The sequence below is a fragment of the Mixophyes fleayi genome, chromosome 10 (genome assembly GCF_038048845.1).
Source record: "Mixophyes fleayi isolate aMixFle1 chromosome 10, aMixFle1.hap1, whole genome shotgun sequence".
Taxonomy (NCBI): domain Eukaryota; kingdom Metazoa; phylum Chordata; class Amphibia; order Anura; family Limnodynastidae; genus Mixophyes; species Mixophyes fleayi.
The window spans coordinates 74,312,031-74,334,975 of record NC_134411.1 but is presented as its reverse complement, the minus strand read 5'-3'; the positions used below and the strand labels follow the sequence as shown (position 1 = coordinate 74,334,975).

Sequence of the window (22,945 nt, the reverse complement as noted above, 5' to 3'; positions counted from 1 at the left end):
ACATGCATCCCACATGTACTGTGCCTGGCCCACCAAGGATTTGGGAATGAAATCAGGTGGCAAAGTGGGCACATGAATAGGTAATCTCATGTATCAAACCCCTTACTCGATAGGCAAACCGAGGGTGGGGTGGGGGGGGGGTTTGGTTCCTAATGCCTGGAAACCCCCCTCCAAGCCTGGGGCACTGTATAATTGAGGTGACTGGACCCTGCTCCCACTTCACACAGCTCTGCTTGAAAAGGAAGAGCACCCAACAGTAGTGCACGCAGCATTGCCCATGTATATTATGGGGATAGGAAGAGTTGGGAGAGCAGCCAAGCACTGTCTAATATTATAGCCATGCCCCCATGCATGCTGGTCACGCCCACTGGTGGCGTGGTGTGGAAACCCCCCTCTACAGATCCTGCGTTTGCCCCTGGATTACCTCAGGATGGAAGAATGTATACATTTATTTTAAATAAAAGGGTTAGTGACTGATTTAGGAGTGTCTTTATTTAAATAGTGTTTTTAAACATTTATGTTGTTCCTAGGGACCCTTTTTCCTTCTACTTGGACTCAAGGGTTGACTGCGTTGCCATTCCCAGTTCCAACATTACTTATTAACCAGGCACCCACAGCCCAGCGTGCCGGGAAGAGCCCTGGTATTTTAAAGGAGGAACAAATAATTTTTTTAGGCTCCCCCACCCTCTAGAGATGCGATAGGCCCACACTGAGCAGCCTACAGTCTATTTGTAACTAGAATAGGAGGATCCCATGCTCAGGGTTCACCTATTCTAGGTTAGAACAGCCCAGGTTGTCCAGCCCTGGGGCTGGTTACTACATTAGCAGGGTGACTGGTATAAGTCCCAGCTGCCTGGTGCTGGTTTGCTACAGTCACACTCTATTTTTTTTTGTTTTCTTTTTCAGAATCCGTGGCTTGGGGTAAACTGCAGGATATTTCATAACCACCTCACATCACATGCGGTTTGGATTTTCATACTCCAAACTGCTGGTTAGTAAATCCAATGGTTTGCAGTTGAAACTCACCTACAGTGTGTGAAAGTTTCAAAACCGCACAGCAATACATGTACTACACAGAGTGCATCCCCCTGTCCAGCACACACACACCACTTCCTACTAAATGCCCCCACATACACTCGGACCCCACAAGCCCTCAATCCCACATATACTCCAAAACTTTCTTCCATGCCATCAAGACCAGGCCACTCAGAGCTCCCACACTGCTAAAGCAGACGTCAGCTGCCACCGTCCTCTACTTTATAACAAAGCAGACAATAAGCCCGATGAGGAGTAGCCGGTTGTGGCCGTATGTGGTGGCCATTAGAAGGGTCTGGTCATGGCTTTACATGAGGTATTAAACTACTTAGGCCTCCAGCTACTCCATTTTTTTTTTATTATTCAGTGTTCTCCCCAGCACCTATTTCCCAGGTGCTCCACCCAGCTGTTTTTTCTTGAAACCCAGCTCTTGGGGGCCAACAGAGTATTATTATAATAAAATAAAACATTGTTTCTCCTATTACAACAGGCACAATGCGAGCACTACAGCCAGCAGTGTGTGTGAGACCATCGACCACCAGTCCTGGGCGTTGTGGGCAATAACCTCCAACTTTTTTAATTTATTATTGCAAAGTATTACAACTGGCCCCACCCGGCTGGCAACATTTTCTGGGGAAAACACTGTTATTTATTAGATTTGGAAGCCAATAGAAGATATAGTTTCAGCATAAGCCTAGAGGTGGCTTGAACAGCTCGAGTGCAGTCACTTCCTTGTTACATTTCACATTGCTTGTGGGCGATGAAGAAGTTGGAGCAGCATCCTGCACCAGAGGCACAGGAGGAGATATATCCAACCACTCAATCAACAGAGTGAAACCGTCTTAGTGATGAATGACTCCAAACAGTTTATAGAGACACAGGTAATCGATTCACACAACACGGAAACTTAACAGCGAATTAAGAGGCAGATTAATCCCATTTTTAAAAGAAAATGTAGGTGTGAATTAAAGTATTATGGACTAAAAATACAGACAAATGCATTTTATATTCTGCCAAAAACAATTTGTATGGTCTTATTGATTTAAAATGTAACCAATTAATTTTATTACTGCACTATCACTATCTGCATATCTTGACTAAACCACGGATGTTCACAGCAATGTATAAAGGACTGGTAGAGAGATGGATGCCTTGAGGAAGACACAGCTGACCTGAAGCATAATCAGATCTGTTTAATATGCATCACACCTTCTTAGGTACAAGTGAGAAGATAAGAGGAGAAGCATCCAGGGACATTTGTGCTTCTTGAATCAGACACTCTACGGACTGGCCATTAAAGTTGCCAAAGCCTAAATAGTCCTAAATAGCATGTTTTCCCCATCAGTAAAGATGACTTCTTACATCCAGATACTACAGCATCAATACTGTGTATTCATAACATGATGTGCTACATAATACCGCTTTCATACTGCCGCCCCGGCAATATGCCGGGTTTTTCAAGCCGGATTTTGCCAGGGCTCGGAGCGTCCCAGCTCAGAAAGACCATTCATACTACACCTCGGACCCGGGAATTTCCCGGGTTGACCCCATTCATACTGCACAAGTCTGTGCCCTGGCAATTTGTGGGAGTCATCACCAGAGCAGTTTTCATTGGCTGAAAAATGGTGATGTCATTGAAAGGTGACTGGTTTTTTGACGCATGAAGATGATGCAAAAGTGGGTGGTGATTGATCCGCCAGAGACAGGCAGACAGCCAATCAGCTTGTTTTCTGTGCAACCCGGGTTGAAAAACCCGGGTTGCACCATTCATAGTGCAGGCAACCCGGGTCCGACCCGGGAATTACCCCTCGATACGGGTCCGACCCGGGAATTACCCCTCGATAAATCCCGGGTTGAAGACCCGGGTTTTTTGACTTGTACCATTCATACTGCACCAAGACCCGGGTCGTTTGAGCTCGACCCGGCAAAAACCCGGGATTTTGGTGCAGTATGAATGGGGTATAAGTGGGTTTTTTACCGCTTAAGTAAGCCCTTATAACCGGATGCCCATTCCAAGTCCAAACTGCTCTACAATGTGAAGTCTAGGGAGTAAATGTATCAAGCTCAGAGTTTCCCGGCAGGTTTGAAAAACCAATCAGATTCTAGCTTTTATTTAGTACATTCTACAAAATGATATCTAGAATCTGATTGGTTGCTATAGGCAACATCTCCACTTTTCAAACCCGCCGGAAAACTCTCAGCTTGATAAATTTACCCCCACGAGCCATCTCTGTGACTGCTCCCTATCAAGGCTATGCCCCCAGTAATATCACACAGCACTTGCCATAAGACTCTCCAAGCATTGTACTATGATCTATACTTTGACGGAATAATCACACCTCAATACAGGAGAAGCTACATGGGATAATGTACTCCCTGCAGTGAGCTAGAAGCATATTAGCCAGTGGCAAGAAGTAACATTACCATAGAAAACACACCAAGCTGATTAGGCCTTTATACAGGCCATGGAACAATTAAGTTGGAATCTAATACATGCAATTATTTACTGTAGGGGTATAGCATTGTTTATAATACACACTTTATACAAAAAACAAACACACACATAACAGACATAAGGAAGACCCACACCAACATACCAGCACCGACACCTCCCCCTACCACGACAATAAACCCGCTCACCTGTAAGCATTCCTACTGATCATTTATCTCCCCTCCTTGATGCACCGGGATTCCACCATTTCTGAGCTCCTTACTGGCTCTGGCGTTGTGATCTTCTAACATAACCCAGGAGAAACACTGCCAGATATAAGGTATAGGAAGACACTCACCTGCTACTTGGCACAAAGAGCTCACAAATAAAATATGTGGTGGAGCCCGGCGCATCAAGGAGGGGTTATATAGCGAGTAGTGAGCGGTTGTTTTGTGGTGTGGGGATCCCTTTATCAATACTGGGCAATTTCTGAAACAAAACAAAGGACGACGACAGATCAGGTTTAGAAATTAAAGCTGCACATGCTCAGACACACTATGGCCAATAGTATATATTGTCTTTGCCATCCTGTCATCGCACATATATGAAAAAATATTGACTGCTGCCATAAACTGTTGTGGATGCTGAATATCCAAAGAATATAAAAACACCATTTCATGGTTTTATGGTATTCAGGTCAGCGCAGTGGCTAAGTGGTTAGCACTTCTGCCTTACAGCACTAGGGTCATGAGTTCAATTCCCGACCATGGCCTTATCTGTGAGGAGTTTGTATGTTCTCCCTGTGTTTGCATGGGTTCCCTCCGGGTGCTCCGGTTTTCTCCCACACTCCAAAAACATACTGGTAGGTTAATTGGCTGCTATAAAATTGACCCTAGTGTGTGTGTTAGGGAATTTAGACTGTAAGCCCCAATGGGGCAGGTATTGATGTGAATGAGTTCTCTGTACAGTGCTGCGGAATTAGTGGTGCTATATAAATAAATGATGATGATGATGATGATTCAGGTCTCCCTCCTTCATGTGGAAACTTCCTTACTAGCTTGCCAATAATCGTGATTTGCCAATATTTGCAGGATCCATTGCCTTGTTATTTCTACTAAATACCATATTAGGGATACTGAGTTCTGTATTTCGGGGAGCTGGTCAATGATACATCAGGCAAATACGTCATCGCACAGAATTAGCTAAACCGCATTCTGTGCATGCCAGTGATATATAGTGGTAGCTGGACAGTACAGCGCTCACAGTCAAATAACAGAAATATGACTGACATCTATGTTTACACAACTGCACAGTGGTTATAGTAAATAGCCTAGCTCGACAGTTAAAAAAACAAAAAACACACGTGTGCAATGTGCACATTAAAGACATACAACACACTTATATGTGCAGGTCTCATTCCACATTCCCATCTATCTATAGACAGCCATGGTAACCACCGAGACAATGAATGCAGAGAAGGACCAGCACTTTTACTTACATTCATATACATGAGAATATAACTGCCTCGAAGAAGAAACAGACGTAGCCTTTAAAGGGTTGGTCACCGCCAATGTAATGTTGCTTAAGTATCTACAACCATTGTTAGGCACATTATATACTAAGGTGATCATCATTGTATTTGTATCAGCAAATAGCTTAGATGTGACCAGTGCATGTTAGAAACTGAAAGCAAATGTCTACATGTGGCTATATTACTGCACCACTGAAGTGTGTTAGATCACCGCCCCAAGGGTACCTAGAACTGGGAACGACATAACTTTGCAGGTATACAACTTTGCTAGCTGGCTGTACACAGTTTTCAGCATGCACATTCAGCGCTATTGTTTTTGTGAAAGATCAGATGTATGTCTACAGACTGTTTCTTATATCGGCCAGCAATACAACACACTACAAGCCAACGCCAATACTCTGCGGCGTTGCGGGCCCTATTCATCTTTAGATGCAAGTCCAGTTGCGTGCCGTATCTCGTGTGAAACTGCTCTGCACATGCTCAGATACAGACTTTACGCCAGTAAACGCAATTGCATTTATGTCCAAACGCAAATGACACTTCAGACTGCCTAAGACCGTGATGGCTAACCCTTGACACTCCGGATGTTGTGAAACTACAAGCCCCAGCATGCTTTGCCAGTAGATAACTAGCTGATAGTTATAACATACTTATAGGGCATTCTGATATATAGCGCATGTACATTCGCCCAATTCAAGCTCTGAGCATCTCTAAGGTACGTGTTTTTTAGCCGAATCATTTGTACCAGCTACAGGTCTGATCTAAGTGCAACGACAGTGATGGCTGACATATATGCATGTCAGAACAAGTGTTTGCGGGTAGTAGAAACTATAAGAATGCATTTTATGTACAGTATGCATTAAGAGCATCCTGATTTATGAATTTCATGTAAATAAAATGCAAAAAATATTTTTAGGAATGATTACAATATTAACAGCTGTAAAATAAATTTATGAAAAAAAAAAAAAGTTTTTTCCGCATGCATTCTCCTGTGACTTTATATTGCACATATGTACACATTTCTGGAGATCCGCTTGCCCTTAAATAGGAGCGTACTTGCACGTTACAATTTTTTAAGTGCAAGTTGCATTCACAAGTTGAATCAGCCCTCTATATCAACGTATTCTAGCCAAATATTGTTCTATGGAAATATATGATTTCACGTGTCGAACGGTCACATTCAATTTACAGCGTAGATCACCAGGAAACCATGGCATGTGGTATTTTTTTATTTTTTTTAAGAGAATGGGAAAATCAAAAAGAAAATGTAGTCATCATCACCATCACCATTTATTTATATAGCGCCACTAATTTCGCAGCGCTGTACAGAGAACTCACATCAGTCTCTGCCCCATTGGAGCTTCCAATCTAAATCCCCTAATGTACACCCACAGACTAAGGGCAATTTAATGGCAGCCAATTAATCTTCTAGTCCGGATGAAAACAAGATAAACCACTGAGAGCAAGTCACACTGAGCACCTGTAGGACTCAAATCACTTCTTTTATAAGAGATTTTAAGCAGTGAGAAGGAGCGAGATGTAAAGATAAATAAACTTATTGTGGCTGATGCAGAATTGGAGTAACTACCCCTTTCCCATCTCTCCAAGTGCAGGCGGGCGTCAATGCCAGAATCACACCAGTCTGCATAGGAGCAAATGCATGCACTGACTTTCTGGGCATGTGCACAACGATTTCGCACAAGACACATTACACAAAGTGGCGCACATCCTACGCTGCATCAGCCCTATTGCCTGCTTTTTTATCACACTGCTCTATGCAGAGACCTCACCTTCAGGGAGTACTAGGATTTGATTGGTGACTTCTACATACCAGTAATACAGCAGGTAGGAAGCTAGTGTTAGTTTGTAGGAAAAGCAAGAGGAAAGGAGCGGGCAAGAAGTCAAAACACAAGGGTGCCAAGCAATTGCCTTGATCTGTCATATGCACAACAACATCCTACAATAGGTAGTCAATTTTCAAAATGATTAATTAAGATATAATTGTTCTAAAATATCATGCTCCCAACCCAAGACAAATTCCTATGTGCATTAGCAAATACTACTGTCAAACAACAACTGGGAAATAATATCTCGGGATGATGTCATGTCGATGCAGACACATGGGGTGTTTCTTTCATAAGTGGGAGGCAGTAAAATGTTATGGGGAGGAGTCTTTAAATTCTATAACACATACACACCTGATATAGAATTACATTTACTTACCCAGACATGAAGGTAATGGCTTAACCAATAAAACAATCTACATTTACCATGGATTAGGCCGGTTTGATTTTTATTTTTGATATCATCATTTATTTATATATAACGGCCACTAATTCTCCGCAGTGCTGTACAGAGAACTCACTCACATCAGTCCCTACCTCATTGGAGCTTACAGTCTAAATTCCTTAACACGCACACACACAGACCGAGAGAGACTAATGTCAATTTAATAGCAGCCAATTAACCTACTAGTATGTTCTTGGGAGTGTGGGAGGAAACTGGAACACCCAGAAGAGACCCAGACAAACACGGAGAGGACACACAAACTCCACACAGATCAGGCCATGGTCAGGAATCGAACTCATGACCCCAGTGCTGTACGGCAGAAGTGCTAACCACTAATCCACCGTACTGCCCATATGCTGGACTCAAATCGGGTTGTCGAGTCCCCTATATAGCGAGAAGTACTAGAGGTGACCTATATTTCTTGTGGGAATCCAACAAACTTGACAGACCAGAATACCTTGTTTTCACCCCCCTCAATACCCAAACCTTGTTTCTATATGCTCCCATCACCACCACTTCTCTGGTTTACTCCGTAGTTTAAGATTCTGAGGTAACTCAGGCCCCATAGTGGTACTGCAGGATGTCCATTTGCAAACCTTCCAGTAGCTTTACGAAAATACTATTGAGCCCTCTCAATTTTGACTCCAACAATGGTACTGTTGAACTGTTGATGAAGAGATTCCCATGAGTGATAAGTGGATGGCTTTCATTAGCCGCAAGCTTTAACAAGGCAGCTGGGGAAGTCTACTGTCCCACGAGCACTTTGAGCACGTGTATATTAGCCACAGGAGTTTGCTGCTCATTTCCCAGTACTTAGCAGGCAGTGTAGAAGCAGAGTTCCTGTCACACAAGCAATGGTATTTTAAAATGTTTCCTGCAGAGGTTGGTTCTCTGTCCTCCCAGCAGCCATCTTTACTGGTGTGTCCAATCTTGGCTGGCACACACTCACTGAGGATATAGATTACTAAGGAAAGGTTAACAGCAGAATTATAATAGCATTAAAACCCCAAAGCAACACAACTGACTATTATGTACATTTTCTGTCAGATATACTGAGGCACTGTTATACCAGACTGTGCAGGTCAGTCAGGACACTAAGGGCTTGTACTCATGGGCGCTGAAAGATAATGCTAGTTAAAAGCATAACAAATTCTTGTCAGTTTTATGGTCTATGGTCTTTTAAGTACATGTGAAATACTTACAATTAAACACCAATATGTACGAGGCCTAAGTAATTTTAAATAAGTAAATAAATACATTTTAAATCTAATAATTTTCTTCTCTGGCAACAACCACAGACTTTCATTTAATATATATATATATATATATATATATATATATATATATATATATATATATATATATATATATATATATATATATATATATATATATATTTTTAGACATGTTCGGTTCATGAGCACGCAGAAGCGGCCATCTTCAGTAAATATGTGGAGGTCATGTGCAGTGATGCCATAATCCTAATAAAAAGTCTTGTCATGCATTTACCTGTTGTAAGACATACTACCTGACTAAAGAGGTATGACTGCTATCTGGGTCTCCAACCACAGTCAGGATGCCATGGCCTTCCTTGCATACCAAGTTATGGTATTTTCTAAATTGTGATCTTGCCTTTGCCCAATTGTCCCAGATATAAACCAGCTGGGGTAGCTCAGAAAGGCAGCCTGCTGTTCCACTAAAGGCAACCTAGGTCCACCACAATTACATTATTCATACTGCTTGTGCCTGGCTTTATTCACCGTTATGTGTGTGTCAAGAGACATGAGATACTGTGTAGACCAGTGTTAGCTAACCTGTGACACTCCAGGTGTTGTGAAACTACAAGTCCCAGCATACCCTTCCAGCAATAAGCTGCTATTTATTGGCAAAGCATGCTGGGACTTGTAGTTTCACAACACCTGGAGTGTCACAGGTTAGCCAACACTGGTGTAGACAAACATCTCCAGAAGAATGGAAGGGTCAACTGGCCGCTAATAAGTATACATGGCAAAGCATTTTATAGTCCACCCAGCTGGCAATACATGATGCTAGTAATATATTCAAGAAAGATTTTATTTTTCTTATCTGTCAATCCATCTCATTTGCCATGACCATAGAGGAAAGAAAGAGAATTTGTATGTAGTAAAGAGATCCTTTGCCACTATGGTTTGGGGATTTTAAAGAAAATGTTATCAGAAACAAAATCCTACTCTAATACACCATCAGCTAGACAAGCCCCCTGGTCATTGACTTGAGTGGGTATACTATCCATGACGTACAACATAAAACTTATAATTAAGGTTTTGAGAATATGGAGCTGTATATCATGTTCTAGAGCGCTTATGTGCAGACAGATACGCTTTAAAAATGACACAGGCACGGCCCTCCAACCTTCAAAAAGGCCACAGATTATCCTTAACGCCAAGAATAAAAAAATAAATTTAAATTAAAAAAAACACCCACAAGTCCCTCAGTTGCTCCAAAATTCCACTACAGGCCACACAAAAATTAGTGAGGCTCGGATGAGGCCTGGAAACCCCATTTTCCCCATATGACAACCTAACCATATACAATCCACATGGGTGGAGTGCAAAATAAGTAATTCCCAGTGAACATATTGGAAATACATGAAGAAAGGTCTAGTCCAGGGGTTGGCAACCCCTGGCACCAGTGCCAGAAGTGGCTCACAGACCACTTCTGTCTGGCATGCTGGAGCTCCGCAGCTGTCAAACTAAGGAAGCCGAGGATGGCCGATACGGAGCTGATGTGCATGCGCAGTAGCTCCGTTTCAGTTATCTTCAGTTGCTTTAGTGAATCAGCTCCCGTGGATTGAAAGATGCTGACTTCAGGAGGTACGTATGAGGGGTTACAGGAACTGTGGGCACAACTATGTGGCATAATATGAACTGGGGCACTATTGTGTGGCATAACATGAATGTTTGTGTGTGTGTGTGTGTGTGTGTGTGTGTGTGTGTGTGTGTGTATACACACAACTGACACATCTGGGCTTAAAATAATTTTTGTTAGCACACTTGTAGAAAAAAGGTTGCCCACCCTTTTCTAGTCATTGAGGTATAAATATGTCCTGTCATTAAGGATCATTTGCTTGTGGTTCTATGACAGAATTCACAAGAAAACTTATATCAGTAGTTGTGAAATAAGACTCTCACAAGTATGGCAGCATGCTTCTGAATTATGTTATACAACTCTAGTCATTAACATCAATCAATAACTATACTACCTAGATAAACAGCAGATATATAGATATAGATAATTAGAAAATAAGGTAACAATCAGATGCTGCTGCTGCTAACTAGGTAGTATAGTTATTGATTGATGTTACTAACTAGAGTTGTATAACATAATTCAGAAGTTGATCGCAGCATGCTGCCATACTTGTGAGAGATTTATATCTCACACCACCACAATTTTTACAAAAAAGTAAAATAAATAAAAATAAAGTTTTTTTCATTTTCAGTTCAGCTATAAAACATAAGTTTTGCACATAACCGTGCAATTCGTTTGTTGGGCGTAGTGCGTCTTATCTTTTAGCATGCTGAATAGTATCCCTGAATAGCCTGCAGGCGGCGCTTCTACTGGCCAAAAGCAGCAACACAAAACAGCAACACCTACAAAAGTTCTACTTACACTTTACACAACATATTGAAAACAAAATCGAGAAAACCGTTTCCTTTCATAGTGAGGTAGCACAACTGTAGGGAGGAAAGTCTGTAAAATTTGTAAACACAGTGGCACATTGGTTAGCATTGCTCCTCACAGCACTAGGGCCATGGGTTTGATTCCCATCAATACCCTATCTGTGTGGAATTTGTATGTTCTCCATGTGTTTGTCTGAAGTTCACACAGTCCAAAATCATACAGATAGGTTTAATTGGCTGCTGGGCCCTGGACCCTAGTTTGGTTGTGTGTTTGGTAGAAAATTTAGACTGTAAGCTCCTATGGAAAAAGGAGTGACGAGAAGGACTACTTATTCTCTGCACAGCACTGTGTAATATGGTGTCGCTATATAAATGATAGCAAATAGTGTAATTATGGTAAATATACGAGATGATGTGGTGTGGGGACATTTAGATGAAAGCTCAAATTGGAACTATTCATAACTTTCTAAAGGGCAGATTCAATCCCCTGTTCTTTGTGTGGGTCGAGCGCTATTACCATGACTACGGTAATAGCTGCGCATTATAACTTCAACACTAATTTTTGCTTGCAGCTCTACGTAAATCTACACTAAAATTACCGTATTATCAGTAATCATGTGCAGCTATTACCTTAGTAACGGTAATAGTGCGCAGTCTGCATTGTTCTCAAGAACGCGGAAAATTGAATCTGTCCCTAAACGTAATATTTTAATAATCTAAACTTACTGGCATCACAGACGTTTTGCAAAATGTTAATTATGGTCTGTTTTTGACAACTTTCTAGGTCTGTTGACCGCAAGATCCTGAAGGCTGTGCTAGAGGGGCAAAGCTGGACGGGGTGTCCAGGGAAATGAATATGTTAGTTTAATTTTGTTACGGCTCTGGTTTACGGTCAACCTAAAAATGATGGACCAGTCGGTTTTAGATCCATCCCACTCAAATATTTACATATTATAATGGACCTTCAAGAGAATGAAGCGATTCTTCTGGGTATCGGCCACAAGTAAATAACTCTGTGACTAATTCTGTTTTGTGACAGTTGCAAATCACCACACAATCATCTATAGGTGAAAAACGCAGGGTGTGCAGTATTTGTTTCTGCTCAGATGCAAAAACTTAAATATGAACTTGACAGTAAGTGATCTGACTGTTTGCTGGATTGATTATTTGAACTCCAGCATAAGACACTTATGTCCAGAACTTGCTTTACTCATCAAGAAAAAACCCCAGAACATCCTCACTTCTGCCAACATGTTTTTCACAAATGCTAAACTTTGCTGCTTTCCTTAAATATTACAAGGACACAGGTTATAAATTGGGGTGTGGGTAATTGTTACAGCAGATTGCTAGCACTTTGCAATGGCACGTACATCACCATAGGTTGACCAGCCCACTAAAAGGTTAGATTAGGTGATCTAGTTCTGGTCAGTACTGGGGGGGGGGGGGGTGGGGGGGGAAAGAAGACTGCTCATTATTTCAGGGAAAAACAAAGATGGTCTACCCTATACCAGGAACATTTGTAAATTCCACTCATACATACTGTTAGTTTCAGAAAATGCCATTTCAAATAAAACAGTAACTGGGCGACACAGACATAGGGGAAAGAATTGGAGAGAGATAGAAAAGCAAAGCATTTCACGAACACTTATGTATTCACATACTAAAGTCAAATAATGAGAAACTCAGACATGTGAAAGGGGAAGTGCTCACAGACATGTCCTGTGAATTATACCTCTTCTACTAGGGAGTTAAATTAAAGATAATAATAATAATCCAGTGCTTATGAGGCGCCACAATGGGTCCGCAGCGCCGTACATAACATACAAAAAACAGTGGGCCATGACACAACATGATACAGAAAGAACAAAAATATATACAGACACAGGCAATATGGTAATGTAAATCAAATTATTACTGGGACAATGAGTGGAAGTGATGGTAGAAATCAGCGAGAAGTAGGCCGAAGCTTAAGACAATAGGACTAGGGAAGCAGGCCAAGAGGTACAGAGGGTGATGGAATAGTAAAAGGAGCACACAAGGAAAGAGGGCCCTGCTCCTGAGAGCTTGCACTGTTGAATTAAGTTGGCAGTAAGTGCATATAGGAAGCTTGCTCAATAACATTCTGTTTTTAACTCTCCCATCAATCAGTAGACTATACCTTCCCAAAGACAATGTTTAAACATAAATACCACCAACGTTATATGTGGACTGCATCATGTAATAATTAAACTAGCTTTGGTACACATGATTAAAATTGATAGCTGGTAATATTAAAGTTTTTTCAAATGAAAAAGCTAGATGTCAAATTCATGGCAACGTAGTCTTAAGAAATTGCAAACCATAACAAGAGGGAAACGATTACCTTTCCCTGTGAAGTCACATGTTGCCTCTCATGGAGGTGAAGATGATTGGATACCATGGGATTCCAAGGATTGTGATGTTGACCTTGTTGCTGGGAGTTGAGAAGATCATTTGGGATATTTATCGGTTCTTCAACACAAGTCTCTGAGTCATGATGCTCTAACACAGCATGGCTTGAATTTGAGCTATCGTGGGCATATGTTGCCTCAAAGTGTGGCAGGAGGTCTTCTTGTAGCAAATCCTCCGGATCAAGCCCTGTAAACGGCTCTGCTTGAGAATCCACTTGTTGCAACAGGTTGTCTTCCAAGGGTGAAAACCCATTGCTCTCCATGTGGTCATTAAAATGACTCAACCGAACAGAGGAACCATCTTGAGCTGGGAAACTAATGGTCATAGGAGACATTTTTGTTCTATTGTAGTTACCCTGAGGATGTGAAGGATGTACCATCTGGAAATCGTTGGGATGCAATGGTTCGCTAGGGTTTAGAACATGCTGATTAGGTTCCTGCTTGGCTCCCAAATCTGGGAATCCTGGGCTTTCGGTAAAGTCAGGCAAAGAATGCGTAGCATGGTTTAGGTGATTGTTGGAGAAAGCGTAATGAGTAGAAAATGATGGTGTAGCATTCACAGAACAAGGCGCTGGAGAGTGGCTATCAAATGTGTTCTCATGCGGAGTCCCAACTGGATTGCCACAAAAGTGCAAGGATGATGACGTTGATTGAGAAAATGGTTCTAAAGGCAAAGTATCTTGTGGAGTTGTGTTGTTAATCATGGAGGTCTGTTGGGCATTAGAAGTTCTATGTGGTAAAGAAACATTAACATCCATGAAGGTTTTTGGTAGGTTTAAGGGTTCCTGACCTGTGTTGATACTGTTCCTATTGTGCTGCGGTTGTATGGAAACCCGCTGTTGCTCGCTGGGCTGAAACAAGGCAAAATCATGGTGCGTTACAAATCCTTTACTTTGCTGCATAGGCTGAGAGTGTCCATGTTGGTGGAATGGGGAACCATTCTGGCTTTGAATACTTGTGGCAGTTTGGTGTCCCCACATGGGACTTCCATCATCAGGAAACATCCCATTTCCTTGACTTTGTGGATGTATTGGAGAGCAGCTAAACTGTGATCGCGGAGATAGAACACTCTCAACCGGACTGTTATAGGATTGGCTTACTTGGTGTAACTTAACTGAATCAAACTGATTGAGCGCATCAAACTCACTGATCTTTTGGTGCGTTTGAGAATCCTGCACATGGTTCAAAGAGTCAACATGGAGAGGTTCAAACTCTGCTCCAAGGTTCAATTCGTCAACCAGGGACACTGGGTCATGTTGAACAAAAGCATCATCAGACAGGCCCAAAGTTTCATCAAAGAGGTGTGCATCATCAAAAAAATCCATCATGGGATCAGTCATATTGATAGATTTAGATACAATGATCACTAAAGGCTGCTTACGTCATGACCCAAGCCATGGTGGTGCGGTTCCTCCGAAGCGGATATTGAACATGACTACATCTTGAAATAACCTAAAACAAAACAAAAAAACACAATATTAGTTAGTATGAACATTTCAATAACGTAATATTTTAGTAGTACATTAATACTGAGCAAACTTAAGAGGCCGTTAACACAATTAAAAACAATACACCAAAGCCATATTACATAGACAAAAACTAAGCTTGAATATCTGAAATGTCATGCTTTAGTGTCAAATAAAAACACCCCCCCATAAGTTTACAAAAATGCTGACCAATTTTAAATTTGTTTTTTAATAAAGATGTTCATATAGAGTTCATCCATCTTTCATTATTATTGAAATAGAAGGGGGGGGGGGGAGCTCAAAGTTCTGGGGTAGGAAAACAGGTTATGTTATGCTGTAGGGACTGACTGCTAATAAAAAACAATTACCTTTCCCAGGTTCTGGGTAGTAAGGGGGTTTGTTGTTCGTGACAAAGTACATGAAATACAGCTCAGAAAGTGTAAAATTTATATCGAGCATCAATAGTTTTGAAAAGGAAAAAAAACAAAACAAAAAAAAAACAAGCAGATCTTACATTTTGCTCATTACATAAGCTCACATGACATTGTTAAGGAAACCAAATTCAAACCCATGATATACTTTGAGGAAGCATTGCGAGATTGCAATGGTGGCTTTTGAGGCATAATTAAAGCTGCTTTCATAAGTCAGCGTCAGAGAGCACATGCCTGGAAAAGGCGGAACATTGGTTTACAGCAAATGCCCACATGGCTGAGGAGTCTTCAGGCGATTCCCCTCTACCCATAGGAGCACAATGTAATTTATAGTACATCACACTGGGTCTGTCATTCAGGCACTGGCTACTCAAACAGAGTGATTCCTACAGCAGAGCTTAAGGGGTATATTTACTAAACTGCGGGTTTAAAAAAGTGAAGATGTCACCTATAGCAACTAGATTCTAGTTGTCATTTATTTAGTACATTCTACAAAATGACGGCTAGAATCCGATTGGTTGCAGGTTTGAAAACTGGAGATGTTGTTTATAGCAGTTTTGTAAATACACCCCAAAGGCTGCTCTTGTTTCTATGGTCCAACACCACACTAAACAGTGGTTAACCAAACAATTCAACTGGAGTGATGAGGCCCATATGTTAATATGTATAGTTGCTTCTCATTCTAATGTAATATTTTTGCAAAGAAAGACCTTTCTACCTTGTGTATTGGTTACCACATGTTATACTATGAGACCCATTAACTGTACAGCAACACCGACACTATACAATTGGCTATATGACATAAAATAATTTCATAAAAAATATATTTTTTTCAATGGTTAAGTTATATTATTATTAATTTTTATTTATAGGGCGCCACTAGGTATCCGTAGCGGCGTACAGGGACAGAAACACGAGTTTAATCGTTTTCTGAGATGTTATTGGAGCGGTTATATTACAAAGATTGGGTACTGGACAATGAAGAAAGGAAATGTAAATACAATTTAGGGTTCATGGTTTTTAAAGATATAGGCACACCGTAAAAAAAAAAAAAATCAAAATTAATATCTAGTTATCAAAGGGTGGCTTAAGGTGCTTGACATGTGCAGTATATTTATTGTTAAGAGTCAACTCAGATTTAGAGAGGCTCATGTTGATTAATATGGCAATAGGCAGAAGTCTCATGGGCATAGTGAGACCCCCCTCCTTCTCACTGTACTTAGGGCAATATCCTGTAATGAATGTTACAAAGGGTTTATCGATTTGGAATTTGTATGCCTCTCCAACAGCCAGATCTAGGTGATCCCTCTTGCTCGGTTTACAGCTAAGCAAAGACTACTTAGGCTTTAAATCATGCGGATTATTGCAGTTACCCTTTGGTATATTCACCAAGCGCTCCCAGGGGTACAAAGTTGGCCCTGCTAGGACAGATGTACACTTCCATGCCTCCACCTATGTGCTTTATTATACGGTCATGCTGCTCTGCTCCAGAGTGTGTGTGTGTGTGTGTACACGTGTACATGCATGTGTGTGTACGTGTGCATGCATGTGTGTAAATATATATATATATATATATATATATATATATATATATATATTTTATTTTTTTTACATACACACATTACATACTAATTTTTAGCCAGTTGTACTTATTTTACTGTTTTTATTAATGTATGAATTATTCATAAAGGCCAATAATACACATCACATGGAAACGTTAGGCTTCACCACATGTATTGAATAATACGCAACTTTGAGGATAGCATGCTTTCTTCTGTATGGCATCGCGTTATGTATTGCCCTAAAATATTATCAAATATCTCCTGCCATTTTAGGCACCTTTATTTCAAGGTTACATTAACTGAATAACTTTACAGAGATCATTTTAAATTACTGGCAAACAACAGTAATCTCTTCATCATTTATCTGAAGTTACACATAGGTTAATGTCTCCAAACGCACGCAGAGGCCTCACGCAGTTGAATCTTGTGACAAAGATAGAAATTGTTTTTTTCAGGCACAAAACTACACCACATAGTCAATGAAATGACAATAAGCAGGGTATTAAATGTTATTGTGACGATTTTGCTGCTGTTCAAACGTCATGCTTCTATTTTGTCAATGTGCAAACTTCTCAATGATCCGATAGCAGTGATAAACAAACCTTGACTGTAGATCTCTGGTTATTAATAGGAGATATTACAGATATTTTCGCCGTGACAAACTGCAACTGATTGAAAGAATCCAATTATCCTTGAGAATGTCAATAGTGAACCTCAGTGAATGACAATTGCTGTGTCTTTATACTCTACAACAGGAATGTGGCCTATGCATTTCCATTCTGTGACAGAAAACGTGTACCATGCACTTTCAAGCTTGTGTTATAGCAAAGGGGAAAAAAAAAAGAAAAATGAATAATTCTTATGAAACAGCAATTAATACTGTAACTGCATGTCAGCGCACACAGCATAATTCCCCCAAGGCTGTTACACAGTTCAATATATCGGAGCTGTCAGCAGCGATCCCCAGACTGTCAATGTGACGCATTTGGGTTGCTGCCGTTGACATGAAAGGCTTCTGAATCTTACTGAGTGATCTACAAAATCGGCCCCACAATTGTATACAAACACAGTGTTACCAGAGATTGTAGGCCACAATCAAAATATTATTTATTAATACGTTGCCGACATTCTGCTTTGTTGTGGAATAGAGAATTTTTATTATTATTATTTATTTATTTTTAAATGAAGACTGGAAACCCAAATACGGTGTTACTGCATTCTAACAGAAATAGGAAGCCGCACAGTAAGAGCATTGTCCTATTTGCTAGCCATTGCATTAAATTTATTTCCGTACTGCAGGCTGTGACACTGCAGTGCAGAGTTACAGTAATAACCATTTATAATATTACCTATTGGTGTTCAGATGGAGGCTGCACAAAACAGTCTGTCTTGGACATTAACAATGAAAATCAATGCGGGTAGTGTCTGCGCAGCAGTCACTAGGGTGAATTATTGTAACATTTGCACCTACAAAATACCTTGTAATGGATTGGCCACCTACACAACATATATAAATCGATATAGAACATATAATTAAACATTTTACTGATTGATATATCCCATGCTGCACATATGCTGTCCAGACGGAGAAAAAAAAACAAAAAACAAAAAAACACACGCACACACACACCACAACAATGATGCCCAACATTATTTGATACCAACAATTAATCACCTATCCTATTAAACTCTCTATGGACAAGATTAATCACCCGAAGCTCATGCAATGCAAATCAATTGCAACACTGGGTGGCTGTAGGATATCAATGCAATAAAACAATAAATTTCTAAAAAAAAAAACAAAAAGAAAAAAAAAAGTTAACACAAAATCACACACCAGGGGGTATATTTACTAAAGTGTGTTTGAAAAAGTGGAGATGTTGCCTATAACAAACAGATTCTAGTTATGCTTTATTTAGTACATTCTATAAAATGACAGCTAGAATCTGATTGGTTGCTATAGGCAACATCTCCACTTTTTCAAACCCCAAGTTCAGTAAATATATCCCCAGCTCACTGGAAACTTTTTAAAACAAAAACAACCCCCTAGTCCTAAAGTTCACATTTCATTTTAATATGTTACAGTACTATTGCATGTTCATTCCCATGCATTTTTATGATCTATTGTGTCAAATGTCACAATTATACTCCATTCATACTGCACTAAAAACCTGGGTTTTTGCCAGGGCAAGCCCAGACGACCCGGGCCGAGGTGCAGAATAAATGGTCCCAGATCTAATTCCCGGGTCATCAGACTCTGGCATTAGACCCGAGTCTTTTAGGGTAATTCCCGGGTCTGCCACGGGAAGCCTGCACTAGGAATGGTGCAATCCGGGTTTTTCAACCCGGGTCTCACCAGACACAATGATAAAGTAAAAAAAAAAAACAAAAAAAAACACCACATGAGGAGCCAATTCATCTAAGCTCCTCTTGTGATGTTGCCATGGAGACCCCTGGCAGGCTCGTGTTGAGTATGAACGTGGTCTACCCGGGATTTTGACTCTGGGGTATCCTCTGTCCACCGGCAATATCCCGGGTTCATGTACCCAGGATATTGCCTGGGCGGCAGTATGAAAGCGGTATTACTGTCTGGAGTGAGATTGTCACTGAACAGATGGAAAAAATAACCACGCTTTGTGAAGACTTATGACAGTTTCACACTGACAGTTTTTCAGCTGCGGTTTTCCATAGAGAAAAAAAATTGTTGAGTTTATTTTTACACACACAAACAGCGGGTGAAATAAGTATTGACCACATCAACATTTTTCTCAGTAAATATATATAATTTAATGTGGCTATTGTAATGAAATTTACACCAAATACCAGCAACAACCCTTGCAATCCACACGTGCAAAGAAATCAAGCCATAGACGTCCATAAATTAAGTTTTGTGTAATAATGTGAAATGACACAAGGAAAAAGTATTGAATATGCTTCCTGAAGTTTATTTAATACTTTGTACAAAAGCCTTTGTTGGTAAGGACAGCTTCAAGACGCCTCCTGTATGGAGAAACTTGTCACATACATTGCTCAGGTGCGATTTTGCCCCATTCTTCAACGCAAATAGTCTTCAAATCTTAAAGGTTCCGTGGGCTTCTTCTATAAACTCTGATCTTTAGTTCTTTCCATAGATTTTCAATTGGATTCAAGTCAGGTGATTGGCTGGGCCATTCTAGCAGCTTTATTTTCTCTCTCTGAAACCAATTGAAAGTGTCCTTGGCTGTGTGTTTGGGATCATTGTCTTGCTGAAATGTCCACCCTCGTTTCATCTTCAGCATCCTGGTAGATGGCAGCAGATTTTTATCAAGAATATTTTTCATTCATCCTTCCTTCCATCAATAATATGCAGTATGCTAGTACAGTGTGCAGAAAAACAGCCCCACACCATGATGTTCCCACCTCCAAACTTCACTGTTTGTGTGGTGTTTTGGGGGTGATGCGCAGTGTCATTTCTCCTCCAAACATGGTGTGTATTATGGCATCCAGAGTTCAATTTTGCTCTCATCTGACCACACTATATTCTCCCAGTATCTCACAGGCTTGTTCATATGTTGTGCAGCAAACTTTAAACGAGCTTCAACATGTTTTTTTCTTCAGCAAAGGAGTCTTGCATGCATACAAGCTATGGCGGTTGAGTGCATTACTTCTTGTTTTCTTTGAAACAATTGTGGAGAGCTTCAGAAAGACATGGGATTAGCAGGTACAAGTGGTCCTTGGCTCTTGGACAACTCTTCTGATAAATTTTTTTCACTCCTCTATCAGAAAACTTGCCAGATGCACCTGGTCGTGGCCGGTTTATGGTGAATTTACGATCTTTCCACTTCCGGATTATGGCCCCAACAGTGTTCATTGGAACATTCAGCAGTTTAGAGATCCTCCTGGAACCAATGCCATCAGTATGTTTTGCAACAATAAGATAGCGAAGGTCTTGAGAGCTCTTTGCTTTTACCCATCATGAGATGTTTATTGTGTGACACCTTCGTATTGAGATACCTTTATATAGGCCAGTGATGGCTAACCTCTGACACTCCAGGTGTTGTGAAACTACAAGCCCCAGCAGGCTTTGCCAGCTATCAGTTATCTACTGGCAAAGCATGCTGGGGCTTGTAGTTTCACAACACCTGGGGGTAAATGTATCATACTCCGGTTTCTTCAACTCGCGGGAGTTCGGCGAGATGACGGCTAAAATTTAAAGCGGCGCTGCCTTGTAAAGGCAAGTTTCCCTTTACAAGGCAGCGCCGCTTTAAATTTTAGCCATCATCTCACCGAACTCCCGCGAGTTGAAGAAACCGGAGTATGATACATTTACCCCCTGGAGTGTCATAGGTTAACCATCACTGATATAGGCCATCAGTTGTGGCTGAACCAGCTGGCAGGGTTGCTTTCTAATTACTGATAGATTTCAGCTAGTGCCCTGGCTTTCCATGTTTTTTGCACCTCCCTTTCTTCATGTGTTCAATACTTTTTCCCTGTGTCACTTCACATTATTACACATAACTTAAATTATGGATGTCTAGGATTTGATTTCCTTGCTTGTGTGGATTGCAAAGGTTGTTGCTGACATTTGGTGTCAATATCATTACAATAGCCACATTAAATATATATTTACTGAGAAAAATGTTGATGTGCTCAATACTTCTCACCCAGTGTGTGTATGTGTCTAATATATATATATATATATATATATATAATTTTTGTACTGCCATCATTGCTACAGAAAAGTCGCTAGTGTGAAGCTGTGATACTCGCAGGTTTATTTTCATGATTGATATACCTGCAACTGAAGAAAGCAAAAAAACAAAAACAAGAAAAAGCAGCTACAAATCACTGTTTAACAGCGTATTCAAGCTGAGTGCCATGTAATTATCAAACACTGTTGATTTCAATGCAGCTGCATTTTTCATCAGCATTTTATCTGCGGGGCTCACTGTTGCCAGTACTAAGTTTACATATTTGCAGCGCCGCTCAGCCGTGATATTTACAGACATAATAGCTGCAGAAAAATCGCCAGCCGATTATCATCGTACATTTTTAAGGCCCCACAAACCGCTGCAGAACCAGATCGGAAGAATAGGTCACACAAATTACAAGTCATACAAAAACACAGAATAAGAACATACAAGGCTGATGAAGGTGGTGCAGATGTGAGAAAGGATGTTCGTGTAAGCTTACAATCTAGAGCAGGCCTGCCCAACCTGTGGCTCTCCAGTTGTTATGAAACTACAATCCCCAACATGCTTTGCCAGTAGATAGCCAGCTGATAGCTGGCAGGGAATGCTGGAACATGTAGTTTCACAATACCTGGAGAGCCACATGTTGACCAGGTCTGTTCTAGAGGGACAGAGCAATGCAGAGATAATAGGGGCTAGTTGGACTGCAGCCGTCTGGCAAACACGTTGGTGGCGTTTGGGAGGATCCGGACACTCTGCAATCAGAGACTGACTTTATTTCTGAAAACGATTTCTGTTCACCCAAATGTGAGTGTACACTATTATGCAATTCTATAGTTCAAAATAGTACTGCACCATTTTCAGTTTTTGTTTATCTAGAGAACATAAGAATTCATTAACACATTTAACATCTAACTCAATAGAAAAGGGGTTTTTGTTTGTTTTTTTATTAAAAAAGTTGTTTAGGTGAATGAAACTGCCACCTTGTTTTTCCAAATGATGTGGACAATACACACTACATATGTCTTTCATCTGAGCACATCTCCATGATAGATTATTCGTACGGAAGAACATTTTCTACTTTTCCAAGGCCTATTCCTCTCCTATATCAGGTTTGCACAATTCTATTTCAAGTTCATTCAAGGTTTAAATCACACGGAGTGAACTATGGTTTGTTTTTCTGTCTTTTGTTCTATGTCCTGGACAGGAGGAAAATTTGGAACTCGCGTTGCTATCGATTAAAGGTCATGAATACACCTATACCAGACGAGTTTGGGAAGCCCAACTTTATTCTTTGTACCCTCTAATTTAAAGATTGCACACCATATTCTGGATTTCTCATTAATTAGTCCTCATGCGTGAATTGATTGGAATTGTGATAATCCCATATCTACTGCATAATGCTCTGTGTCCATCTGTTATTCTTATGTCTGTTTTGCTGA

The 22,945-nt window shown here is 40.6% G+C and overlaps 1 protein-coding gene across 2 annotated transcripts in view; it reads right to left on the bottom strand.

Moving 5' to 3' along the window:
* Positions 1-22,945, bottom strand: part of CHD9 (chromodomain helicase DNA binding protein 9) — a 128,920-nt gene that overhangs the window by 88,029 nt on the left and 17,946 nt on the right. For both annotated transcript variants that reach the window (XM_075188867.1, XM_075188868.1), the window contains exon 2: positions 13,308-14,826. In XM_075188867.1, the coding sequence (XP_075044968.1) occupies positions 13,308-14,714 (1,407 nt within the window). In that variant the 5' untranslated portion in view covers positions 14,715-14,826. The remainder of the gene's footprint in view (positions 1-13,307; positions 14,827-22,945) is intronic.